Genomic DNA, 14589 nt, shown 5'->3' with positions numbered 1-14589 from the left:
CGTGGAGTTCCGACAGAGTAATGACTCACAGAGCCTTGGCCGCAGACCGACTGCACTTCTCACTTGTCCATTAATCTGAAGCTGTGGGGTTCTAATCATTGTTTAAGCAGGAAATGACTACAAAAATACCATCAGGTTTTTGTTAACAGTTGAAGCTAATTTTCTTGAAATGTCACTGTCTAATTAAAAAGGTTCCAGATTTCTTACTGCTAATCTGGTTTTCATACAATTTTACCAAAAAGTACATAGGATTTAGAATTACCTCTTCCTTCCCCAATCAAAAGCAAGTAAAAATAGAACCGTGGTGTTTAGAACTGGACATAACCTCCTTATGGAAGTCATCCAGCCCTGCCCTCCGCCCCTGTTTTCACTGATGGGAAGCCCTGGGCCTGGAGGGGTGAATGGTGGGGCCCCAAGGCTCCCAGCTGCACGGGGGTCTTCTGAGCACCCTGCCCCCCCATGAAAGACCATGAACAGCTGAGCGTTCCTGCCTCGTGGTTTCAGCAAACCGTGCACACGCTGTGCACACAAAACTGTGTATTTTGCTAATACTCTGGATAGTGGTCATTTCCTTCAGGGCAGTTGGGAGAAATTGTAAAATGTTCCAGAAGTTCAGATATTGGGCTCGTGTTTGTTTCCTGTGATACGGGTTTAGGAAACAGCTGCTCCAGGAGCTGCCCCGAAGGACCGAACTTTGGGGAGCCTCCTCAGGGCTTGCCATGAATGCTTTGTTGTCTGAGTTGTTTATTCTGACTGTCTGCAAAACCTGCCATTATTCAAAACGACTGTATTTTAGGTAAGGAACATCCTTTCTTAATTGCATGTAAAAAAAAATAATGGTTCTTGATAAATGTGTATAAGGGTATATGTGTGTGTGCGTGTGTGTGTGTGTGTGTGTGTGTGTGTGTGTGTGTGTGAAGGGTGAGTTAAAGTTCTCTTAAAAAGTCATTTAACTTTCTTTAAAATTTTTTGTTAACTTTACCATGCACAGGAAAATTTTTTTAAAATACCAGTTCTGAGGAATAAGGGCTCTGTACTACTTTAGAATTTTCATAGAAATAATGTATGGTTTACAGTACTTATAAGTCTGTCTTGGCAACTAATTGTTGATGAAGGCTAGAAGAACACTATTGAAAACTGTAGAAATGTGGGGTACAGACGTTGAAATTTTTAAAAGGCACATGTAAAAACCCCAGTTCTAGGAAACCATTAATTAAAAGTCTGTTTTCGGTCCAGTCTAAGACAATCTATATTCATTTTTAAAGGTGGGGGCAGGAGGTTGGGAGACTTTAAACACGGTTGAGTAGGCCTTATTTTGAAAACTAATTTAAGCTAGTACACGTATACCTTATTTTGAAAACTAATTTACTGCTAACTAGTTAAAAAAAAACAAAACCAAAAAACTAGGTGGGTTTTAAAACTGGAAAGAAATCTTGTATATTTTGTCCTCATCAAAGTCCTGAGTTTCTGAACAGAATTTTTCCAAAATTAAATATTTATTAAAGTCCAAATGTAAAGAGAAGTAAAGTAGGGGGAGGGAAAGAAGAAATATCTCGAGAAACTAAAAGTACCTTTAGAAAAATAGCAATTACTGAAAATAAGAGGAAGTCCAGAGTTGTTTCTAACTCTGGGGAAGAGGAGAAGGAAAGGTCAAACTGCCTGCATTACAGTTAGAAGGTCTCACCGCGCTGGCGAGGATGCGGCGGGATGAGGTCACTGGTACACAGTGCGGGGCTAAAATGTCGAACAGCCACTCCGGGAGAGAGTTTGGCGGTTCCATTCATTCATTCATACATACATACATACATACATACATACATACATACATCAGTCAATCACGTGTGTTATGTTCATTATGACCCAGCAATTGCATTCTTGGGCAGTTTTTCTTCTCAGAAGTGACCTATTTTCATCCAAGAACTGGTGCACAAATGTTCTCAGCTTATTATAATCGTCAAATTTGGGAACAGCTCAGCTGTCCTTCCACTAGTGAATAGGTAAGCTGTGGTACATACATCTATACCGTGAAATCCTACCCAGCAATCAAAAGGAACAAATTATCCACACGTGCCCCAGCTGGGATGAACCTCAAGGAAATTATGCTGAGTGAAAAAAAAGTCAATCCCAAAAGGATATATACTGCATGATTCCATTCTGTAACGCTTGTAAAATAACATAATACATTTGGAGACCGGATTCCTGGTTGAGGAGGGAGGGCGTGGTCACTAGAGGGTAACATGAGGGGGCCTTGGGGGGCTGGTACCGCTGAGTATCCTGATTGTGGTTTGTTGCACGGGACTGTACGTGGGCCAAGACTGCAGAGAGCTCCCCCGACACGCACATGCTCACACACTCGAGTGAGTGAGGAAATCTGAATGACCGCTGGGGGTTGTACCCATGTCATTTATTTTGGTTTTGATGTTACACCATAATTGTCTAAGATGTTAGCGTTGGAGGAGCCTGGTGGGGGTGCGTGGGGCTGCCCTCTACACCCTGTTCTTGACAACATCCCTTGAGCTTGTGACTATTTCAAAGTGAAAAGTTCAACAACAACTATGTTAGAGGCACCAAAAAAAAGGGGGCGGGGATCAGATGTTGCAATTTGGTACAGTTCAGCCTCATAGGACAGAAGAAAATCTGATGCACGTACACCAAATGCTAGCAGAGGTCATCTGTTCGTTGTTACTTAAGAGGGATTTTCACCTTATTATTTGTGCTTTTTAAGAATTAAAATATTTCCATGTGTTCATAAAAACCTACTAAATAAATGCAGATAGTTAGAAGCCTGAAAAACATTCATCCCAGTGTTTAAATTCTATCACACGGACGCAGTTTAGTATGGTCTTCTAGTGGTCGTGTGGTTTGACAGTTTGTCAGCAGTTTTTATCAAAAACCATCTGGAAAGGCATTTGTTTACCTTTTTCTTTTTTTTAAGTACCCTCCACGCCCATCATAGAGCCCAATGCGGGGCTTGAACTCACACCCCTGAGATCAAGCCCTGAGCTGAGATCAAGAGTCGGAGGTTTCACCGACTGAACCCCCCCCCCCCCCGCCCCTGGCGCCCCTGCTTACTCTTCGTGTTTAGAAATGTAGAGATGTCATGAGATCTGCCTGGATCCTTTCGCATGCCTCGACTGTCACAGAAACCATTGAAAAACATCTGAATTGTAGATATCGTCTAGATTTTTGAATTTATTTTTATTCTTTTTATTCTTGGTTATTTAGCCTGAATGAAAAATGTGCTTGATATTTAAATGTTATATAGAGATTACCAGGATTTTTCTTAACTCTCATACTTAGGAAATTTCACTGTTTCTGTTATAAGATTTTGTGGATTTGAGAGATTATCATAAACTCTGCCTGAGAGGTTTATCCTGTTCTCCATACATCTTCCCTTTCTTTGCCGCCCGCAGTCGTGGGGCCATTTCAGCCCTTCACGCCTCACCGTCTGTCGGTCCTCACCGTCTGTCGGTCCTCACCGTCTGTCGGTCCTCACCGGCTGTCGGTCCTCACCGGCTGTCGGTCCTCACCGGCTCTGTCAGAATGCGCAGGTGTGGAGTGGTTTGCAGCTGGTCCTGAAAGGAGCGCCATGGATTTCTATGCACATGTATCCTGTGCCACCCTTGTGGCCCGTTAGGACCTGTAATTGAGAATTGATGATACCATCTTCCCTCATAACGGGACCTTTTGTTGTTTTGAGAAAGTATCGTTTAGAGTTGGACGCGGCAGTCACAGGAAGCAGGGCCCACCATGGGGGCGCGGACCCCGCTGATAACGGGGTGAAATGACCACTCCTGCCTTCTGTCAGGAAAGCTAGCGCTGCTAGTGTGTGGGTTCTTTGTTTTTCTTCTTTTTAACCTTAAGGTTATATGTGGAAGCTCTTTATTATTTTTTTTTATTATTTATTTATTTGAGACAGAGCACAAGTGGGGAGGAGGGTCAGAGGGAGAGGGAGAAGCAGATGCCCCGTTGAGCAGGGAGCCCAATGCGGGACTCGATCCCAGCACCCTGGAATCATGACCCGAGGTGAAGGCAGACATTTCACCGACTGAGCCACCCAGGTGTCCCTATGTTGAAGCTCTTTAGATCTTTGTATTTGTCTCGCTTTTCCCAGTGTAATGAATGACCTCTTCAGCATGAACAAGGGGTCATTCTTCCTTGTAGAGCATGTTCCGTCATTTATATTTTTCCATCGTCATTCTAAAATCCGGATGCCATGAAACCTCTAGATCTGAAATCCTCCCGCAGACGGCCTCCCACCGTGGCAGCAGCCCCAGATGCGGCTGTCCGGTGGCGAGAGCTGGCCTGCCGGCAGGGTGAACCAGCACTGGGACCTCCCCACTCAGGCCTGAGGCAGGGTGCGGCTTCTGCACGGCTGAGCGGCTCGGCTGTGTTTACCATCTGCCATGTGCTTTTTCATCGTCACCCTGAGCACAGAGCTGGTTCGGGTGGCCGTGCTGCTGCTCAGTGACCGTCGCCACGCGGTCAGCTCGGAAATCAGGGACAAGCCGACATCGGGCGGTGGGCAGTATTTCCAGTAATGACTGCGTCACCTGCTTGAAAATGAAAACTAGTGATCTTCTTCCTCTTCCTTAAGTCATTTTAAATTCCCTGATCTACCCCCGGCTTTTGTGAGGGTTGACACAGGATTAGATTTCATTCCATTATAGAAAACCCAAGACAAAAAAACCATAGGACTGGGCGTCTAGGACTGGGTGGCTCAGTTGGTTAAGCGTCTGCCTTCAGCTCAGGTCATGATCTCAGGTCCTGGGGTCAAGCCCCACATCGGGCTCCCTGCTCAGTGGGGAGCCTGCTTCTCCCTCTGCTTCTCTCTCTCTGTCTCTCGAGAATAAATAAAAAATCTTAAAAACAAAAAACATAGGACTTAGAACACAGAAACAGAGAACTGAACTTTTGAAGCAGAAGTCTTGAGAAGAATGAAAAGTTTTCAAGCTATCTGTAGGAAACATTAATTCGGTTAAAACAAGGTATTCTTTAGTGAAAACCCCTTTGATGATTTCTCCATTGATCTCTGTTTTTGAGCTGCTTATTCTGGAATTATTTTTTTGTTAAGGATTAATTGAACTTCGCTTGAAGTGTTCGACGCCTGTGTCGTGTTTTAGGGCTGACTTACCCTCATGCGCTTGGCAGCCAGGAAGCATTTGAGCAGAGAGGCTGACAGCTAAAGTGAAGCAAGTAAAGACACGTCCTCTTCAGTCCCCTCGCTCCCCTCTTATGAGGCCACTCAGTTCCATGCAGATTTCGTGAGGGCACTGAACGGTGACTGATTCTGAAGTGTGAGTGGGGCTGGGGGAGCTGGGGCAGTTCTCAGTGTTGTACACATCCTGGCTCATATTTCCGTTCTCGTAATGTTCCTGTTCAAGAGTCCGTTATTTCTAATAATGCTGCCGGAATCTTGGTCAATGCTGTGTGCCCGGTGATTCACCTCTGTTCCCTCGTTTAGTCCTGCCAGCCACTTGGGAATAGGTGTTCGTACCTTTCTCGTACAGAGGACGCTGATGCTCAGACAGGTTCCGTGATCGCTAGTCCTCAACAGGCTAGCGTGGGCTCCAGCAGCGGAGCCTGGGATGAGGATCTGGCTGCAGGTGGTGTGTGTGGGCCGCGATCCCGGGGAGCAGGGGTGAGGACGCAGAGAGTGAGTGCAGGAGGAAGAGCCAAGATGGGGATGTGTTAGTAAAGTCCACGCTCTAGCCAGGGAGCTGCAGTTCCCCCAGGATCTCCGAGAAGTGTTCAGAATGCCTCCTAGAATTGTCCGTCCAGAGGATGGGAGACTGCAGCATTGATACACCGACTCCTGTCACCCGTTGGTTGAGAGCTGTGTTAATTCCCCGGAACTCCTGGGCTCTGTGCCTTGAGGTTCCCCGAGACTCCGAGAACACCCTGAGCAGAAAAGCGGAGAGCGGTGCAGACGGGAACGTGCGGGCCTCTGCAGGAATGTCTGCTGAAAGGGCTAGGATGGCCCCTGGACTGGTTCTAAAGCCTGAGCTCCTTCCAGACCGTCTCCCTGTAAACAAACCTACGAGGTGGGGTTAGTTAGGGTGACATGGAAATATAGCGAATGCCCATAGTGATTAAAGTAGTGTGAATAGAAGGCACGTTGTAGGTGTAATAGCTGTAATTATATGAAGTTGGGAAGATTTCCTTTCTGTTGGTGTTGCTTGGTTAATGCTAGTTCGTGAGAATGCCCAGAATATTCTAAGTACTGGAGACTGATTTGGGATTAAAAACCTACTCCATTGGGGCACCTGGGTGGCTTAGTTGGTTAAGCATCTGCCTTTGGCTCAGGTCCTGACCCCAGAGTCCTTGGATCGAGCCCCACATCGGGCTCCCTGCTCAGCGGGGAGTCTGCTTCTCCCTCCACCCCTCACCCCACTCATGCTCGCTCGCCCTCTCTCTCTCTCTCTCTCATCCTTAGATAAATAAAAATCTTAAAAAAACCCCAAAACCTCCGTTATTGAGTTTTTAAGGTATATCATGCATATAGGATTACGTCGTTCTCAGCATTTGTGAAGTGCGGTGTTGGGTATTGGTGGAGGCCGTGAGGGGACTAAGGCAGAGCACACGGGGCCTTGTAGACCATCGTTCACTGTAAGTTCTATGTATTTTTTGTTGTTAAAAATCACTGCAAGGGGACACCTGGGTGGCTCAGTTAAGTTGCTACCTTGGGCTCCGGTCGTGATCGCAGGGTCCTGGGATCGAGCGCCACATCAGGCTCCCTGCGTGTCAAAGAAATAGATAAAATCTTCTAAAAAATAAAAATAAAAACCACTTTGGGGGCGCCTGGGTGGCTCCGTCAGTTGGGCATCTGACTCCATCTCAGCTTACATCTGGATCTCAGGGTTGTGAATTCCATGCTGGGTGTGGAGCCTACTTTAAAAAAATGCCACTTGATAACGCCCCAGAGATTATTTATTGATACATAATTGACATTTAACATTGTAGGGGTTCAAGATGTACGTGTCGATTTGATGCGAGTGTGTGTTGTAGTCCGACTCCCACTGTAGCGTCCACTAACACCTCCGTCACCTCCCAAAATCATCACTTCTTTTTTGTGGTGAGGACATTTAGGATCTAATTTCTTAGCAGCTTTGCAGTATGTAATATAGCCCTGTTGACTGTAACCAGTGTTTTACATGAGATCTCTTCTAACTACAAGTTTGTACCCTTTGACCCACATCTCCCTATTTGCCCCACCACCCAGTGTCTGGTAACCGCCACTGTACTCTCCGTGTCTATGAGTTTGGCTTTTTTAGAGTCCACATCTAAGGAGTATGCAGTATCTGCCTTTGTCTGACTTGTCTCACTTAGCATGACGCCCTCAGGGCCTATCCATGGTGTCACAATCGGCAGGATTTCCTTCGTCCTTAGAGTGAGCTGTATTCCATTGTATGGGTGTGGACGGACACACACACACCACATCCATCCATTCTGGACACACACTTAGGTTATTCCCATATCTTGGCAATCGTGAATAATGCTCGACTGCAGATTATCTTTTGGATAAGCTGTTTTCATTTCATTTGGGTATATAATCTGGACGTGAGAGTGCTGGATCGTAGGGTAGCTCTATTTTTAATTCTTTGAGGAAGCTCCGTACTGTTTTCCAGAGTGGCTGCACCAGTTTGCATTCCCACCAGCAATGCATGAGGGGCCCCCCTTCTCCGCATCCTCGCCAACACCTGTTACCTCTTCTCAGTGATGGCCATTCTAATGGACGTGAGATGATACCCCACTGTGGTTTTGATTTGCATTTCCGTGATGGGTAGTAATGTTTGAGCATCTTGTCATGTACCTGGTGGTCATTTGTATGTCTTCTTTGGAAAAATGTTTATTCAGATTCTCTGTCCATTTTTTAATTGGATTGGTTTTTTTTTTTTTAATTGAGTTATAGGAGTTCTAACACCCCGAAGATGTGACACTCCCCAGAGGTCAACTGTGGGGAATAATGTCTTCAGTCTAATTACTTTTCGGTGTTTGGGGCCCTCCGTTTATTCCACGACAGTAAGGTAGCTGAGACGTTCCGTTCTGCAAACTCAGGCTGGCGTCGTGTCTGCGGCAGGGTAGTTGTTGGAAAGTATTTGTTTAAGGGAAGTAACTCAAGTCGTCATGTTCGGATTCTTCAGCCAGTCCACTGCGGGCAGGGGCTGGGACTGACGCGGCGTATCTGGAGTGTTCCCACGGTGCTGCGTCAGAGACCAGCACGCGCTGCGTGGTTTGCATAGACAGCACGGAGGTCTTCGCTCGCCGGCTGTAGGTCAGTCGTCAAGGCGCCCGTTGCCTCACAGGCCGACAGCAGGGTGTTGACCGGCCGCATGGCTCTCTGGAGAGTCTGGAGAAGAACCCGCTTCCGAGCTCGGGCAGGTTGTTGGCGGAGCTGCGGCTGTTTTCGCGCTGGTGGCCCGCCGGGGGCTGCTCTCCCGCCCTGGCCTGCCCCGATGACCTCTCTTTCTTCACGTCAGCTGTGCCGCGGCGCATAAGCTCATCGTGGCAGTAAAATCACACGTAGAAACGGTCCGAGGGTCATCGGGGTGGGTGCCCCAAGGGAGCCGGGGGTCATGGGGGCCGCCTTAGGATGCGGCCCACCAGCAGGTGAAGTAGAGAGGACGCGAGAATTCGTAACCGTTGGTGCACGCACGAGGTGAAGGGTGGTGCACGCCGGACCCAGCTTCCGTGGGCTGTGCTCCGCGTGGGTGCGCTGAGCACGGTTAAGCCGCAGGTGTGTAGGGCCGGGCCGGTGGGGGTTCTCGCTGGCGTGCCGCGGCTCCTGCCTGCTCTTACTGACTCAGCCCGATCTTGAAGGATCCCGCTCCCTGTGATCGTAAAGTCCTTCCAGCATTATTCCGTTGAAGTCGCACGTCAGGCCTGGCTTCAGATGTCTGTCCCAAATCCCGTGAGGCTGAGGAAGGCTGACCGGCGTCAGGCGGGTTGCATGGCTGGTGAGGCCATCAGGCCAAAGCCCAGACGGCCCGTCTCTGTGACGCCACAGCAGCTGCGTCCTTGCCCCTTAACTCACTCAGTCCTGGGCTCCCGGCTCTGCGCGGGCTAAGGGCCCTGTCTGCCTGAAGGCCCGAGTCTTCACCTGTTGTACTAGAAGCTTCTGAAGTTCGATGGCTGCAACATGCAGAAGGGTTAACGGAGAGGTTGGTCTTGGCAGATGAGCAGCGGGTCTGTACGGGGTGGGAGGTGGTGGAGGGAAGGTCATCCCAGGCCGGGGGAGCGGGGAACAGCACATGGGACGGCCCGGGAAGAAGTGCCCCAGACTGGGGGAGGGGAGGCTGCCTGCATCTCCGTCCGGGCACCAGCCTCTCAGCTCAGGGGCTCTCAGGAGTACAAATCTATTCCCCTTTCTGTCTGCATCCCTTCTCAAACCCTGACCCAGACTGTGCTGTTTCCTTAGCTGAACTCGATGCCGAGCACGCCCAGAAGGTTCTGGAAATGGAGCACACTCAGCAAGCGAAGCTGAAGGAGCGGCAGAAGTTTTTCGAGGAGGCCTTCCAGCAGGACATGGAGCAGTACCTCTCCACAGGTTACCTGCAGATAGCGGAGAGGAGAGGCAAGTGGGGGATGGGGTTGCTGGCCGCGGGGACCCTCCCTGGGGGCACAGAGACAGTGTCGCACTGTGCGCCCCGGGCGGGGCATGGGGAACAGTCCCCAGAACTCAAAGTGGCTATGTCATGGCACATTTGTCTTATCGTGGTGTTTGCGTCTTGCTGTAGTTCTAGGCTTTAGTTGGACATACTTAGAAAACATAAAATACGTTTTTCAAAAAAAGGCAAACAAGACAAACATTACCCTTAATTCTACAGCACAGAATAATCTCTGTTACTATTTCCGGGGTGGTTCTTCCCAATCTCTCTACATAATTGCCGTCACACCGTACATATGTCTGGTTTTGTCTCCATCCTAACATTGCACGGGGATCATTCCCCGTGTTCTTAAAAGTTCTTTAAAAGGGTACGTGTTCAAAGCTGCGTCTTCACCGTCCGGATGTATGTGCCGTGCTCCGCTTAACCAGTCCCCCGGCTGAGCGTGTCCATGCTTTACCTTTATACGTGGTTGTGTGCGGCACAGTTAGATGCATAAAAGTCTGTGCGTCTCGCTGGTTCCCGGGAACAGGCGGAGCAGGGGAGGCATCAGCGCCGGGGCCCCTCATCCCACCTCTACGACCTGGAGGCCTCGGAAGGAGCGCTCGGGGCGGCGGCCTCTCCTCCCCTCGGGCAGGAGCCGCCAGTTGCAGCAACGGCCGGGCCTTCCCTGCTCACCTGCCCCTCGGCACCCCAGAGACCCCCTCCTCCCCAAATCTGTCCTCAGTCTCCATTCTCTCCCCGGGACTCCCTGGCTCCCCCACCCCTCACCGCACCCCCTGACGTACCTCTGTCACCTCACGCTGTCCTTCCCTGTCTTTCAGTCTGGTGTCCCCCCCGTCCCCCCGCCCCGGGAGAGGCTAAAGAAATCAAAGACGAGGAAGGACAATAATGTAGAGAACACAGATGAAAAGTGGTATCTGAACGCCTCGGAACGCACCAGAGAGCGCGTTGTGTGGCTAACGCTGCTTTTCTTGCGGTGGGTCGGACAGATCTGGGGGTGAGCGTCTTTGTCTCCGGGAGTTGGCTCTTTCCCTGTTCTGTGCTGCCGATCTGAAGTCTGTCTTTATCTAGAAAAGCCAGGCTGCCTGTTTCCTCAGAGTACGCGTGGTATCCGTTCGCTCCAGTGTCACGTGCTGGTTGTGGAGTGAGCGGCCCGTGTTTGCTGCAGGGATTTGGGTCCTGTCGTGGGCAGGGGTGAGGAGGAGGCCGTCTGAGCGTGAGCCCGCGTAACCAACCATCACACGGGGGGGCTTAAATCGCTGATGTTTACTTCCCACAGTTCTGGAGGCTCAAGTCCAAGGTCAAGGTGCTGGCAGATTCGGTTTCCAGGGAAGAGACCCTCTTCCTGGCTTGCGTCTCCCGGTAACCCCAAGTGACAGTGAGAGCCCCCCCGCCCCGGGCGTGTCTTTTCAGAGGGCGCTAGTCCCCTTAGGGGAGTCCCCCATCCTCATCTCGGCCTGTTCGCCTCTCAGAGGCCCCCCCACCAGACACCGGCACGCTGGGGGTAGGGCTTCAACATGGGAACCCGGGGGGCTACAGACATCCAGGCCGTAAGGGACATGCACAGCCTGACAAACGTACCCTGCGGCACCGCGAGGGCCTGGAGGACGTGGGGCCCCCAAGGGAAGGGCTACCCCGTGGTCAGCTTCGCTCAGCAGACCTTCCCCGAGCTGCTGGGAGCGCTCGGCGCGTTTTCAGGCCCAGAGGAGCAGAGAGAAGACGGACGTGCCTCTTCAGTGGCGCCCGCTGGCACCGGGAGCCAGGAGTGCGCCGAGCGACGAAGAGGTGGCGGCAGGACGGGTTCAGAAGTCCCTCCTTCGGTTGCCGCCGAGCCCCTGGGCGCAGGGACGCTCCGTGGCCAGCTCAGGGACGTGCTCAGCCAGCAGCTCTTGAACGGACATCAGTTAAATACGAAGGGACGGAATGGTTATGGAGTTGGACACCTAAAAAAGAGCCGCCTTTACATTTCAAAGTGTTGGGCTCGTTTTTTTAAGGTAAAAAAAAAAAGGCACATGGTGCCAAGTTGTGTGGTTTTGAAAGCACTGAAGAAGAAAACCGGAAGATTTGGGCTTTTTAGCTTTCTGCTTCAGCCAGAGTGGGACGGACAGTCACAGTAACAGGCGTCTCCCCGCAGGGCTGCTTGGAGCCGTCCCCGGGACCTCCCGGCCTGGCGAGTCCCCACGCCTGTCTCCCGGAGCAGTCCTCCCGGAGGACGAATGTGGGGAGGTTTCCTGGAGGAGAATCAGTCGAGATCAAAAATCTCCATAGTGAACATGGTATTTGGACTCCTTCCACTAAACCAGAAGTAGCAGTCTGAATTTTTTCTCACTTTCCAAAGCATCATTTTTTAATGAAGACAAAGGCATGGGAAGTTTTACCCAGAAAAGTATCTGAGTAAAGAGGAAAGGGACCTCAGGGCCGCCCTGGGCAGGGGTGCGGCTGCAGAACGCACGGAGCGCGGAGCATCCCTCACTTGGACGGGCACAAAGGCAACGGATGGGCCAAGCCGCAGAGGGGACCCGGGAGCCAGCGGCGCCCAGCGGTTCTGAGTGCAGTCAGGGCCCGGGGGCTTGGGGCGGTCCTGACCCGTCTTCCACCTGACATGACTCCCGTTTTCTTTACTGCCGAGCGCTAGGGTATGTTGAGAGTGCAGCCAGTAATGGATAGATCGCCTTGCAGACGCCCTGCTCTGTATCTCTGTGTTCCCACAGTGGACCTCGGGCTCCCGGGGGGCCCTATGGAACTCAGCAAAGTCAAAGTCTGGAGCCAGGGGTGCCCCCCTGCGCCCTGAGACGCCCTGACTCAGCCCTTGGATGTTCCAGGAGGGACCCAGTGCTTGGGAAAGAGAAGCAGGGGCTGTGTGGGCTGCTGGTAAGATGAGCAGAGTTAGAATAGAGAGAATTAATAGATAAAAATGCACCAAACTAGAATTCATATAGTGCCCCCCCCAAGGGTACGATCTTGACTGGAGGGGTATCTCAAAACACAGTCACCAGCTTATGGGTTGAACTTCATGATTATCTCCCCATGAGGGTTTTATTTAGAACTTGGAAATTTACTGTGACCCATTACTGGCTTTCACTGAATTAGGAAGTATTTTAAATAATCCAGAGAAGAACTGAAAATGTCCCATATTCCTGTTCCAGATTTAACATTTTAATAATTTTACCTTACTTGCTTCAGATATTTTTTTAAATGTTATGAAATATTCCAAACATACACAGAGGTATAAGGAGTAACATAAGCACCCACGTACTAACCGAGCGCCCACACGGGTGAAGGCCCCCGAGGGGGACCAGCCGCCCCCACGTGTCCGTCCACCCCCGCTGCGCGTGGACGCGGATGGGCGCTGCGCCCCCTGCTTGCGTTCTCGGCAGGCGGCGTGATCATCGTCCATACCGTCCAGTTTCAGCCGCGTTTGTTCATTTCACTCGTAAATAGATTTCTAGATCTAGTGAATGAATATATGGAAATATATTCACTGTGTTGATAGGTGTTTTCATCGTTTCAAGTTTTTTCTCATTAAAAAACCACAATTAAGGACATTCTCGTGTGTCTCAGTGCAGATGAGGGGAGTTTCTTTAGGGCAGCAGGTCCCAAACTTGAGCCAGCCCCACCGTCACCAGGAGGGCTGCTCACACGGGGCCGGCCCCAGGTGCCCCACTTTGAGATCCGCTTCCTTAGAATGTATCACGAGTCATCTGATGTGCTTATCGTTATTTTTACTAGATTCTGTCAAACTGCCTTCACCGCGCCCGGAGCAGGACGTGCGTGTTGTGCTCACTCGTCCTTGTCAGCACGTGGTCGAGCCGGAGACTGACAGTTTTGCCAATCTGTATGCAATGACCTCTTGGGTTTTAATCTGCGTTTCCTTGATTGTCGGGCGTCTCACACCCATGGTTCTGGCCTTTGCTGGTGATAATCGGAGGCAGTCGCCTTCACTCGGTCCGTGCGTGGCTCATCGATCCGAGTGGCCTTTGCTCCGTGGGCGTTTGTTTTAAGGGATCAGCTTGGCCCGTTTTACGGTGTGTGGTGTGTCCTCGTGCGCCTGGCTCAGGACTCCTTCCCTCTAGTATGAGCGCACAGGTAGAACTCGGCGAGAACTGCGAGTTCTGTGAACACCCTGCTGGGTTTCATTCGTAAAGTTCAGTGTTTCCATTTCGTCCTTGGCTCTGAAATCCACCCCCACTTGGTCTTTCTGCGGATCGTGAGGGAAGGACCCAATTTCGGTACTTTGTCACCCCAGCAGTCGCCCCCCGCCGCTGCCTGGTGTCCCGTTGCGGTGCGCGGGGAGGCTCCTGTAGGCCCGTTCTCCCGTGTGGCCGCGAGCCCAGCTGTACCGTCCGAATTCCCATCCGAATTCTCCCGTAAGCCGCGGTTCTCGGGCGAGGGCGTCTGGCAGCGTCTGCGGCGTGGTGGTGCGCTCGGGGCAGGGGCGTGCAGCCGGACAGACGGACGGCTGCTGGGGGGGCCGTGCGCCGAAACACAGGACAGCCCCACGACAGAGTGTCCTCTGGTCCGGGGTGTGGGGGCCTCCGCTGAGCAGCGCGGTTCTGCGGCGAGTGCGGCCGTGCGCTAGAGCGAGTCCTCTGCACCCCTGCACGCGGGTATGCGTTCTGGCTCCTTCGCGGTTGCCTTGGCGGCTCTTGGCTCTTCGTCCTTCCGTAGAAACGTGATGGTCCGATTACCAAGCCCAGCGAGGAGCCCGCGCGGACGCGGATGCAGCCGAGCTCGGAGCCTGCACGGAGGGAGCACCGCGGCCGCGCCTGGCAGCCCTCCTCCCTTCTCTCTTCCCCAGCGCTGGGGGGAACGTGCCTTGGACCCTGCTGGGGGGCCAGTCCCCTCTCTGTGGGAACAGAGGTTTCCTGTTTCTTACTAATTTTAGCAAGTTTTCCATGGAATCCGTCCAGCTCGGCCGCGGTTCTCCGGTACGTTTGCACAGCGGGGTCCGCGGTGCTTCTCCATCTCGGTGGCACTTGGG

At 51.4% G+C, this 14589-nt stretch overlaps 1 protein-coding gene across 4 annotated transcripts in view; it reads left to right on the top strand.

The window, feature by feature from the left end:
* DTNBP1 (dystrobrevin binding protein 1) overlaps window positions 1-14589 on the top strand; it is a 130258-nt gene that overhangs the window by 103093 nt on the left and 12576 nt on the right. For 3 of the 4 annotated variants that reach the window (XM_087858061.1, XM_045811690.2, XM_045811691.2), the window contains exon 8: window positions 9419-9574. The exons of the other annotated variant lie outside the window; for it this stretch is intronic. In XM_087858061.1, coding sequence (XP_087714187.1) covers window positions 9419-9574 — 156 coding nt within the window. The remainder of the gene's footprint in view (window positions 1-9418; window positions 9575-14589) is intronic. 4 annotated transcript variants of the gene reach the window in all.

This window comes from Ursus americanus, chromosome 32 (genome assembly GCF_024610735.1).
Source record: "Ursus americanus isolate L20-20 chromosome 32, mUrsAme1.1.p, whole genome shotgun sequence".
NCBI lineage: Eukaryota > Metazoa > Chordata > Mammalia > Carnivora > Ursidae > Ursus > Ursus americanus.
Note: the sequence above shows the minus strand (reverse complement) of the source record. Positions and strands in the feature narration are given on the sequence as shown.